This window comes from Hemiscyllium ocellatum, chromosome 2 (genome assembly GCF_020745735.1).
Source record: "Hemiscyllium ocellatum isolate sHemOce1 chromosome 2, sHemOce1.pat.X.cur, whole genome shotgun sequence".
Classification (NCBI taxonomy): domain Eukaryota; kingdom Metazoa; phylum Chordata; class Chondrichthyes; order Orectolobiformes; family Hemiscylliidae; genus Hemiscyllium; species Hemiscyllium ocellatum.
Genome location: NC_083402.1, coordinates 47,128,326 through 47,141,193, shown reverse-complemented (window position 1 = coordinate 47,141,193; position 12,868 = coordinate 47,128,326). Strand labels below are relative to the sequence as shown.

Below are 12,868 nucleotides of genomic sequence, written 5' to 3'. Positions count from 1 at the left end.
CTGGTTAGGTGATTATATTTCAAAAAATTTGAATAGCTGGTATTAATTCATGCTGCTGAATCTTAGATGATAGCATTAAATTAACCTCAATGATTACTAGTAAGAAAACATCTAACAGACAATAATTTGTGTGTTTTCCACTAAATGCAAATCATGCTTAACTGAATGGGATAATTTATCCTAACAGCCTTGATTGAAGTTCATAATAGAAAGAAGGGTCAGTGTTAGAATGAAAATGAAATTCACTTTGTTTGAACAACCTAATATATATTTTTGCAGTTTACAATATTGCTTCCAAACTCAAATATTAAAAGAGACTTGTGATTATTTGCTTCTTTCTCTCTGTTCCAAACAATCTTTTTCAAACCTTTTTGAAAATTTATACTTTGAAGAAATTCGGAAGTTATATCCACTCTCCAGCTGTTTCTTCTGTGTGCTACAATGACAATGGAGTGTGCGAATTGTTCAATACATCAGTGCATCCATCTAGTTTGTGATCTGAGACAATTATATAACATTCTTCCTGCATGTCTAATGTGGTGATAAATGTAATGTTTCTTAAAAGCTATTTACCTTGTTCTGAAAATGATTTGCTTTTGTTTCTGATGTTTAGTAAATGTACTTTTTCTAAGGTAAAAACAATGACTGCAGATGCTGGAAACCAGATTCTGGATCAGTAGTGCTGGAAGAGCACAGCAGTTCAGGCAGCATCCAACGAGCAGCGAAATCGACGTTTCAGGCAAAAGCCCTGAAGCCCAAAACGTCGATTTCGCTGCTCGTTGGATTTTGCCTGAACTGCTGTGCTCTTCCAGCACCACTGATCCAGAATGTACTTTTTCTGTTTACTGAACAGAATAAGAAATAGTGAGGCATTTGGTGATGGGTATCCATAACAGCCTTGTCAGCAAAACTAAAATCCATAGAGGAGCAGTTACATTTTATCCAAATTTTGCTGCTTGACATGAAACAGTGATTTTTTTCAGACTCCAGAAAGGTGATGGAATAAAACTCCAGATTGCAGTTATCAAACAACCATCAAAGACAGAATAGATTCATACTTGTCTATGAGTGTCAGAAACAAATTAGAGATGTGCAACAAGTACTGATTATAGATGCTGCTTTGATTCACTGTAATCCGAAGAAAAATTGGCTTGAGCAGCAATGCCTTGCCATAACTTATTGTAGTGGAAGACACTATGAAGAAGTCTTTAATATATAGTTTATGTATATTAACCACATCAGAGCATCACACAGTGTTGCTAAATTCTATGAATACTTGTATGATACAAGGCTCACTTTGGTAACAGATCACAAGCTCTTAACTTGTTTTGGAAAAGGGGGCACCATCTCTTGTTGCAACATACTTTGAGAGTTGATTGTAATGGGCTGTCAGTGCAATTTCACATAAGTATCATACTAGCATATGAACACAAGAACATGAAACCAGTGTAGGCCACTTAGCCCTTCAATCCAACTCCACCATTCAATAAGATCATGGCTGATCTGATTTTAACCTTAACTCTACATTCCTGCATATTCCTGATGATCTTTCATTCTTTTGTAATCAAGAAGCTGTCTACCTCTGCATTGAAAATAATTAAAGTTTGTACATCCACTGTCTTTTAAGGCAGGGGATTCCAAAGACTATCAACACTTTGACAGAAAATGTTTTCTCATCTCCGTTTTAAATTGGTGCCCCATTATTTTTAAATTATGATCCCTAGTTCAAAGTTCATTCACAAGAGGAAACATTCTTTCAATATCCATCCAGTAAAGTCCCCTCAAGATCTTAAATTTCACTTCAGTCACCACCTGACTCTGCTAAACTCCAGAAGATATAGTCCTAGCCTGTTTTTTCTTGTCCTCGTAAGCCAATCCATTCATTCTACATATTAGACTAGTCAACCTTTTCTGACTGCTTCCAATACATGAACTGTCTGAAAATACAGTGACCAGTACTGTACACAGTAAGTCAGCAGATCGTACAAATGCAGGCATTCTTTGCCATGAATACTGATTCATTTCCAGCCAATGAATTACCTGTGAATTACTTAACATGCACAAATTACGTGCTGGTGTCTGCCAGAGAAATTAGTGAAGAGACGCAAGGATATGCTGTTCGGAAAAGTGAATGTTTTAAGGAAATGGTAGCCGAGTGTATGATGATGAGAAGTTGCAGGAGTATTCTACTCAGCATCAAACTAAATGCGGATCAAGGCTGTCTGCTAAGGGAAATGGCCACTATTCCACAAAGTTTTAGAATGAGATTGTTAGATGAATTTCATGAAGAGCACAAATTCATAGTCTATATGAAAGCAGTAGAAAGAAGTTTTTCTTTGGTATCAATCATGGAGTAAATAAAATTGTGAAAAGTTGTGGAGTATGTCCAAGAATGAGAAATAATCCACCCAAGGTTCATTTCATTCCATAATCAAACCCTAGAAAACCATGGGAATGAACACATATGGAACTTTTTAAAAAGGAAGAGAAAGAGCACTTTGTTTGGTTTGATAGCTGTAGTGAGTGGATATAAATGCCCAATACAAGTGCCAAAATTTTTGAGGTTTTGAGAAGTTGGTTTCCAATTTATGGGTTGTCAACAATGTTGGTGTCATATAATAATCCACAGTTTATGGCAAAATAGTTTGAAATATATCTCTAAGAATGGAGTCAGCATTTTCCAGAATTACCATGCAGGCAGTATTGCAGAAAGAACTGTACTGGTTGTGCAGAGATCTTTGAAGAAATATTTTTTAGGTTACAAACAAGAGAATAATTTCTAAGGTTCTTTACAAGATAAGCAAGATGATTTTCAATTCTGGAACAGGTTATTAACCTTGCAAATTAATGTTTAAACATGCTCCTGGGACACAGCTTGAGCCTGAGGTGAATAACAAAGTAAGCGAAAAGTGAAGCTGAGTCATGATACACTGGTCATGTGATTTGTAGAGCTCAGTGCTGACCAGAGGTCATGGTTAAAACAAAACAATCACTGCAGTTAAAAAGAGGAATTTTTAAAAAATGTGTTCATGAGATCCGGCTGTCTCTGGGTAAGACAGCATTTATTGCCCATCCCTGAGTACCCTCATGAAAGTGGAGGCAATCTGCCATCTTGAACCGCTGCACTGGGACACTCATAGTGCTGCGAAGAGGGAATTTCGAGTATTTGTTCAAGCAATAGTTATGGAATTAGTTAATGGAATACTGCTAAATTGGGATAATATGTAGCTTGGAGGGGAACTTGCAGGTGTTGGCCAGCGTTCCCATTTGTCTACTGCCCTTGTCCTGTTAGATGCTACTGGCTATGGATTTGGAAGGAGCTGTCTAAGGAGCTTGTGAAATTCAGCAGGACACTTATTAGATGGTACACACTGCTGCCACTATACCTCAGTGGTGAAGTGAATGAATGCTGAAGGTGATGAATGAGGTGCTAATCAAGTGAGCTGCATTGTGTTGGAGAGTGTAAAATTTCTTGAGTGATGTTGAAGCTACATTCATCCAGGCAAGTAGATAGTTTTGCATCACACTCTTGATTTGTGCCTAGTAGACTGTAGAAAGGTATTTGGGAGACAGAACGTGAGTTACTTACTGAAGAATTCTTCGACTCTAACCTGCTATTGTAACCATGGAATTTAATTGACTGGACCAACCCAGTTTCTGGTCAATAATAACCCCCAGGATATTTATAGTAATAGTAATGCAATTGACTAACAAATGGTGATGGTTACATTCTCTCATTGGAGATGACCCATGCCTCACAAAGTGAAGCTAAAACATTACCATAAAATTCACCAGTTAGGTGAGTCATGTTTTAGGTTAAGTTACATTAATCATGGTGCGAGTTCCAACCATTAAGTGGAGTTTGTAGTCTCCCACAGTTTCTCCTGCATATGCTGGCAAACCTGCTGAGTTTCTCCAGCAATTTGATTTTGTGAAGAAATCGTGTTTTTACTTAATTACTACTTATCAATTTTATTTTTGATAAGCACATTCCTGATGTTAAGTAAAAACATTTTTGTTTACTACGGGGGTGAGAAATGTTTTAATGATTGCTCAAACAAATAAGCAATCCAAATTGTTAAATTTTCAGGTACGTTGCTGTAGGTTTAGTGTTATATATTCTGAGAAATTATCTATAAGCACCATTTTACATATTAATGTGCATGTTTTTAAGTAGGAAGAGTGTGTAGTAACAGGCATATTTTAACAGTCAAATGTTCTGTTATTCTATCCTCTCTTGGCAAATAAATTTAGATCAATTATGGGTGCCTGCTGTGAGTCCACATGTTAATCTTTCTCAGTGAAATACATAACGAAGCCCTTAGAGAGGCTACAGAAAAAGGTTTACGAGAATGTTTTCAGGGATTGAGAGACTCAAGTCACAGTTACAGTTATACATGAGAGAAATCAAGGTGCTTCACCTTCAAGAAGAAAAGATTCGTAGGAAATTAAATAGGGATTCTCAAAATCATGAGATAATTACAGAGAGAGAATTTTTTCCCCATTGGCAGAAGGATCAAGCACCAGAGACCGTTGTTTGAAGATGAATAAACAAATTAAGCCACTGCAAAACTCTGAAAAGTGTTTTCCTCGACAGAGAACAATGAGAAACTGGAATGCAATGTCTCAGAGCGTGGTGGAAACAGAATCAATTAGGACATTAGAGTTGGATAGGCTTCTGAAGAGAGATGATTTGCTGAGCTAAAGGAAAGAGGTCAGGGAATGGGCTGAGCAAAGTTGTTGGAGCTCATGTAGACAGGAAACTGAATGGCCTCCCTCAATGTTGGAATAATTCTATGGGTGGAATGGTGTTAAGGCATCAGAGACCTCATTTGCTGCTGCAGAGCTGGTGACAGACATTGGCTGCCTCTTTAAGATAGGTTCTGAAGACTGAAAAGGCAGTGATGAAGCTACCAATGGGCCTTTCTGTTGATTAAAGGCCCCAAAATTGACCATCTTGCCTACTCCAAGCTCCCAACCAATCAGAAGCTGTCAACTGCTGAATATATGTTGCTGGAGAAGCGCAGCTGGTCAGGCAGCATCCAAGGAACAGGAAATTCGACGTTTCGGGCATAAGCCCTTCATCAGAAGCTGGCAACTGTTGTGCTCAGCAATGCGATAGTACAATGCAATAGCAATTGCTGCAGGAAGAACCTCCATCTGTCCCAGAGCAGCTAGGCCACAGTTAAGAAATGCTGGGGGAGAAAGGAGCAGAAAGAAAGGAGCAAGGACAGATTCTCACTGGCCCACCTTGCATTCGCAGTGTTCAGTTTCTTGATCAGGCCAAGAGACCTTCCCCCAACAACACAAGGTGACAATCTGCTGCTCAGTTTCAGCTACTGTGCATGCCAAATGGCTACAAGGACATCTCTGTCCATAACTGAGCTAATACCAGTTGAGGTCGGATGAGAACCATAAGTACATAATTTAGGGCCACAGACAGTGGCGGGATAGGTACATCAACATGGACCTTTCTGACAGAATCTCAGATTCAGGCAGGAATGTGCAGGTTACTTCAGGAATGCTTCCACCTTCCCTAATGAAAATGCAACTCCTGCCTCCAAGCTTGCCACCAGACAGAGCAGGAAATTCAGCCCTATGGTTCTGATATGTGACAGTGGTGAGCAAGCTGGATGGTTGGTTTGTGATGCAGAGTGATGTCAACAACATAGATTCAATTCTTGTGTGAGCTGAGGTTACCATGAAGAACTCTCTTTCTCTACCTATCCCTCGCCTGAGGTGTGATGACCCTCCGGTTAAGGCACCATCAGTAGGTCATCTTTTTGTAATGAGAAAGCAGCTGTATGGTCTGGGAACACTATGGCAGCAAACACCAACCATGATCTGGCAAGACTATGGTGACTTTTGTATAAAATGATACAAATTGTCTTTTAAAGAGCAGCTACCATCAATGCTCTTCTAAATATAAACATGACAGAGATTGGCTCACCTTTGGTTTTGTTGAGTTTAGAAACATTTGAATAAGGACTGATTGGGACAACTAGCCAGTTGACTCATTGATACTGACAGTGTGTGGAAGCTGAAGTAAAATGATGGCAAATTTGCTGCAGCAGTGCATCTCATGGAATATCCCATTTGTTAGATATTTCCCCATATCTTTCAGTTTATGTGTAGAGCTTGTCAGTAGTTTGAGCTGAGAATGGTGTGCTGAAAGCAACAGGGCATCTGGGATTTCACTGAATGATGGTGCCACCAGTCTCTCTCTGTTTTAAAATTGACATTTATGGATTGAGAAAGAAAAAGAAAAGTGCTGAGCAGGAAACGGGATGGACAGGAGTTAAATCAAGTAAAGAGTAATAAAGACAGATAAAGAAAGATTGGGTTTGAATTAAGACAGCGAACATAAGAAAAAGGAAAAATAAGATGTATAAACTGAAATTGATCAAAATCTCCAAAAGCTAATGCTCTTTTTCCAAGGTTTTATAATTTCAGTTGTTCCGTTTTTGAACTGATGAGGTTGATTGCAGGAACAGATTTTCATTTTTTTTAAATGCTGTTCAATACAAGACCCCAAAGTTGCTGTGGAGAGTTTAATTGGCAATTAACACATATGTAGAGCAATTTCCTAAATTCAAGCTAGATTGTCAGCAAGTTCCTGATTTTGCAAACCTAACAGCCAAACCATTGGCCAGCAGCTTAAGATGATTCATAATTCATGGCAACTCACTTCCTTACCACTAGTTTCAGCTGATTTATGCATTAGTAATAATACACACATTAAACTCAATATTTTGACATCAAGTATTGGCTAGCATCACAATGTTTTTGGGAATTGGCTATGCACAAATTGGATACTATGCACAAACTCCTATGTTAACCAGTTGGTGGCTGCCATGCTGTGGTACCAGCTGGTCCCTTTGGCCCCTCCTCCTGGTTTTGTCACTGACATCCAGAGAATGTTGGTCGACTCCTTCTGGGACAAAAAGATGCACTGGGTCACTGTGCAGGTTCTGAGCCTCCCTATTGAGGTGGTGGTGGTGGGGGGGGCGGAAGTCGCTGGTGTGTGTTCGCACCCAGTTGGTGACTTTCCATCTTTAGGCCTTGCAGCGATACCTTTATGTTGAGCCTCCTCCTAGGTGGTGCGCCCTGGCAACGTATTTTTTCCGCCAGGTGTGTAACCTCAACTACGAAACGCAGCTCCTGTTCATCGACCATGACGGTTTGGCAGTCGCCTTCAAGACGCTGCCTATCTTTTACCAGGACCTGATCACTGTCTGGAACATGGTCGCAACACGTTGCGCCTACCCTCCGGCAGGAGTAGCGGCTGTCTTCAGGGAGCCGTTGCTCAGGAATTTGCACCTCCGTACTCACGGGTTCGAGTGGCTGTCAGAGGGAGGGCCCTGGTGGCAAGGGTGACCAGGGTCGGGGTGGTGCTGGGTGGTGGGGGCCTGGGTTGAATGCTGCCGCAAGATATAGCGAGCAGAGCAGTGGTAGACATCCAGTTCGTAGCCACTGCCATTTGACGCCTTAAAACGGCGGTGCTCGGACCCGACGTGGTGCACGAGCTGGAGGACGCTCAGATATATGGGGGAATCCCGTCTGCCCTTATGAAATTTCACATTGGCCCCATGGTCTCGTACTTCCCCCGGGAACCTGTGCTCCACAACCTGAGCCATCTCCGGAATTTTAGTTTTGTACCTTTTAAGGACATAAAATGGCAGGCCCTGTATTGACTGCTGCTGCACATCGTCCACCTCTTCTCCCTCATCCACTGCCTGGACACACCTTGGCATGCCCATTCACCACCGGGCGATGGGGATCCCCAGTGGAGAGCTCTCTATGCGGGAGTCCTTCCCCTTTCGGGGATCTGGGGTGGAGGGTGATGCACGCAGCAGTCCCCTGCAATCGCAGATTGCAATGGTTCACGGACTCCCAGCCCAACTGCTTGTTCTGTGCTGCTGTGGAGTCTGTGGACCATGTGTATATTGGATGTGGGTGTTTGCACTCCCTTTTTGATTTTCTAAAAAACCTTCTTCTCTGTTTTTGGTTGCACTTCAGTCCCACGCTCCTGATCTTCATGCACCCAGTATGGAGGGGGAGAGGGCAGGTCTGAAGACCTCCTCATGGGTCTGTTCCTGGGCCTGGCCAAATTGACCATAAACAGGTCCAGGCTGTAGGCCTGGGAGGAGGTCGTTAGGGCCAATTGCCTGCCCCACTTCCGCGGTTATGTTAGAGCCCGGGTGTTTCTGGAGAGGGAGCACGCAGTGTTCACCAATACTCTTGAGCTGTTCAAGGAGAGGTGGGCACCGCAGGGAGTGGAGTGCATTATTTCCCCCTCCAACTCTATTTTGATCTAATCCCCTCCCTCCCCTTCACTGTTTGATCCCACAGCATTGCCCTTTGATGTGAAGGCCACTGCTTGTCACTGGCCACTTGGGTGTTTCTTTTCTTCCTGGTGGTGGAAATTGAATAAAGATACATGCACCTTGTGTCTTTCGCTGTCTCTCACACCTGCACACACTCAACATGGGTGCGGGGGTAAAATAAGCACTACCGCAGTTAGGCGGGAGTGTGGGGATAATATAACAAAAGAAAAAAAACTCCTATGTTACAACAGAGACTACACTTCAAAGGTGCTTCTTTATTATAAAGTGACTTAGATCATCCTATTGTTATATAAGGTGCTACATAAATGCATGTCTTTATTTCTCTCTTCATACTTGCTTGTCTGTGGTTGGGTAGTTTCTCCTGCACCCTACACATAAAAACAAAATTGGCTTTCTGTCTTCCAATTTCCATTATCAACCATAGGGTCCCTTTCATTATGGAGGAATGAACGTGATCCACTTTACAAGTAATTCTGCATTTTCACATTAATACTGGTAATAACTCATTCATTGGTTTTCTCACATTATATAGATCAAAGCAGACATATGTCTAAGAAGTATATGAGAAAAGTGATTACACCCTGACGTTTGTTTCTAGCTATTGATTTAAGCAGTGAATGTTCCCTGCATTTCATTATGCTGCTCCACTTTGATTTTGTAATGTATCTTCCAATACCCTTACAGATATGTCCAGGCATGTGATAAATTCTCCTTCAAAGCTAGCTTGGGAGCTGGTCATTTTATTGTGATGTTGCCTTGTCCCATTATGCTTAGGGATTTATAATGGCAGAGACTGTTTCATTGATGTGTTTAGTTATTGTATAGGTTAATCTGTTTGAATGTAATACTTTGTGAGAATAATCTGGTCATCTTAAGTGGGCAAAAGATCTGTTGCATCAATAAATCAACCTCATAACTCAGACACATTGCACTGTCCCACTAAATATACTCTGTTCAAAATTTGCAGGTCTTCCGTGGAAATGTCGACAACAACACTCCACATGCAAATTCTTTTAATCCACCTATAGAGGCCCAGTACATAAGACTGTATCCTCAAGTCTGCAGGAGACACTGTACATTGAGGATGGAGTTGCTTGGCTGTGAAATGTCAGGTAATCGTAAATTAACACTCTCTGTGATGTGTACTGTTGGAAATACCTACTTTAAAAGATTTGCTATGAAAGTGATTAATTTTTTTGATTAAACTATGAATTATATATTAGCTTTCCAGGAATGAATTTGTTCCACTTCATGTAATTCCGATCAAAATTCTAGGATTTGCAACTGTGATTAATCACTGGTTATGAATCCTAATCACACAGGCAGTCATTCACAGGTTCAAGCGAAGATTTACGGAATCTAGACTGAAATTTGTTGGTCGACTGACAAGGGACCACACAGATAAAAAGTGTTGCATTATTATTACAGGGCAGAAGTTGGCTCATTATTAAACAAGTTTGAGGAGCCTTGCAGACTCAAATGTGCTTTCAGAAACCAATCATTATGGAAACAAGGTCGTTATTTCTTCATTTCAAATCAGACATATTTCTCAATAGCGTGAGAAGGTGCAATATGAATGCAAGTCTGTCTTGTTCTTTCAATATTGTTGCAATCTTGGTTGATTTATTTTCCAGTTTTGTTTCACTTCCCACCTATCTTGGAGAATTAGGCAGCTTTTATACTCAATATGCTGTACCCCCTCCTTCCACCAATTCTGCAAAGAAGGATTTCAATGACCAGATAACAGTCTAGCTGTCATTAAATATCTTATTAATATATCTATTGCCTAATTGTATTGATTGACTTTCAATATCTGTTTCTCTTTACTGTTGTTCGATTGAACATTCAATGAAGAAAATTAAATGTTATTCCTATCTTCATGCAGTGGTGTAAATGTAGTGTAAACCATAGCACTGAATACTAATTTACAGATTGCTCCAATTTTCTTCAAATTTATATCACAGAAATTCCTTTGGCCAACTATGCCATTGCTCACTCTGCGAAAGGTCTATCGAATTAGCGTCAATCAATCACATTTTCACCATTTCACCGTTTCCCTACAGTACTTTTCTTCTTTGTGTATAAAGCTGATTTACTTCTGAAAGTTGATATAACTGCACTAAATCAATTTAGGATATTAGGCTTGGCGTGGATGAGTTGACTGAATGGTCTGTTTCCATGTTGTATAACTCTATGACTCTAAGTGTGCTGTAACTTCGATCTTTATCTTCGCTTCTGACCTGCCATCCCGCATTGACTAACCAATTGTCTCCTCTCCAGCCTGCTCTCCCTTCCTGCTTGAATGATTATTCCCTTCTGATCTGTTCCTGATCGATGACTAGTCCACTGTCTGCCCCCTCCAAACCTGACCCATGCTCCAGTACTAACTGACCAATTGCCCCGGTTCCATCCAGCTCTCTTACTGACTGACTTATTGTGTCTTATTCTATCTAGTGCTCTCTTACTAACTGACTGAATGTCCTTCCTACTGACCAGCCCTTTCTCATTGACTTGATTGTCTTTCTCTGACTCAGCCTTTCTCACAAACTGACTAAATATTCCCTTTATCTTGCCGATTCCTATACTCACCGACTGTGCCTATCTGACATGTTCTACCTCACTGACATATTATTCCCTTAGTGTCCTATTGTTCTGCAGATGGCCCCATTGTCCTCTCCCTAATGAATTCCTTGCCACTGACTGACCTTCTCTGCACGCTGAATTTTCCAGATGATAAATTACTACATGCACACAAATGAACATGGTAGCTGCAGCATCACTGTAATGGCAAACCTCACATCTCTGCTTCAACTAATTGCATAAATTGACCACCGCAGAGCAAAATTACAATTTCCTGCAAAATTTGGTTGGTGCACAGAGAGATGTAATGACTATTATCTCTCCCACCACCACCTCCCACCAATTCCCCATTCTGCCTAACACTCTATTTTGCTTCCTGCTATAATACGATCCATAGAGGCCAACAGCATCTGGTGTCTTGCCAGCATCTTATTTTTTATCCTCTTTCAGCTGTTGACTAAACATGCAAGCTCTAAAAGATGTTCAGTACTTGAAAGTTAATCTGAGATAATCAACATTTATGTGAATGTAGTTATTTTGTATAAGCCATTATAGCATGCAAAGGTGGAGACTCTCGCTAGTGTGTTCTCCTCGTACTTCCTGGAGATTTTGAAATAAAGGGTGGCTTCTTCTTCAAGCATCAGGGGTCGATTCAACTATCTAGTGAACCAGCAAGACACCGGCACTCCGTCCTCCACGGAAGGCGTGACGAACCATAAGCCATTCAAGCAGTGGGAAGGGCATGGACCAGCTCCCAGGCACAGAGTTTCCTGCCAAGTGAGAGCTGTTCAGAGACTGACAGCTCCTGTACACAGCAATGCATGAAGGAGACTGCTGCTGGAAGAGCACTCCTGTATTAAAGACAATCCAGTACTAAGCTAAGTGCAGTAGTTTGGTAGGGAGGAGGTGTTCTCTTAGGATAAGGTGCTTCAGGAGAGAGGAGTCAGGAAGGTTAGGTGAAGGAGCAAGGGGCTAGCTCCCCAGAGTCTACCTATTGCTTAATGCCCAGTTGCTCCAACACTCTGTTTATCAAGGGACTCGTCTCAGATAGTAGCAATCAGGAATGTCTGCAGCTAGGTTAACCCTAGCAGAGGCAGGCTGACAGCCTTAAGCAGTCATTAATTGGTCATTTTGGAGCCTTTATTCAAAGTGTGCCATGAAGGATATGCCTGACTGCCCAAGCCATAGTTCTGCCATGGCTGGAATTTGGTGGCGTTTAGATACAATACCTAATGGACTGCTATATCTGCCTCAACACTCATTACCATGGACAGAATTATATTCCACCTCAAGTTTTCAATTTTATCCACTGTTTCACTGTTTTAGGACAAGTTGAACTTCGGCCTGTAGCCTGTGGAAGTATAATATTCTGCCATCCAGCAAACCAGACAGGTAGTCACATAACTTGTAATGGTTTTTTAATGTCAATGTTTTGGTTATTTCCTTGGTTCTTTAAGCATAGTTGAAAGTAGAAATAAGTTATATTCCTTGAAGTGTTACTTTGTTTGGTTTTAGGATTACAGTATACACTGCCCTGTACTTCAGTGTGAGACTACTGCAGAAGCATTTTGATATAGTATGAGCTTGTTTGTACCAATTTTGAAATAAAAAAGGTATTTGGAAAAGAATTGCACTTAAGACTTGTAAAATTAGGCATTTGAATACAATTTTAAAGTATTGAGATGAAAAGTAATGAAAATGCTAATGAACTAAGCACTGAAGCTATTTCCCTATAGATTTATGAGAAGCAATTTGTTCACTGCTCTCAGTAATTAGCAAGCACTTCACCAATTCTGTTTGGATGTCATTGATCCTAATTGTACAGTAGGGATTATTGGCCATTGGCTCTTTCTTCTGATTATGAACACAGGTGGCAAAAAGTTCAACACAGGTTACAGACTCTGAAAGCTGTACTGGCAAATTTTTGCCAGACTCCGAGA

The 12,868-nt window shown here is 40.9% G+C and overlaps 1 protein-coding gene across 4 annotated transcripts in view; it reads left to right on the top strand.

The window, feature by feature from the left end:
• Positions 1 to 12,868, top strand: part of LOC132827416 (EGF-like repeat and discoidin I-like domain-containing protein 3) — a 203,588-nt gene that overhangs the window by 155,314 nt on the left and 35,406 nt on the right. For all 4 annotated transcript variants that reach the window (XM_060844111.1, XM_060844120.1, XM_060844101.1 and 1 more), the window contains one exon: positions 9,316 to 9,460. In XM_060844111.1, coding sequence (XP_060700094.1) covers positions 9,316 to 9,460 — 145 coding nt within the window. The remainder of the gene's footprint in view (positions 1 to 9,315; positions 9,461 to 12,868) is intronic.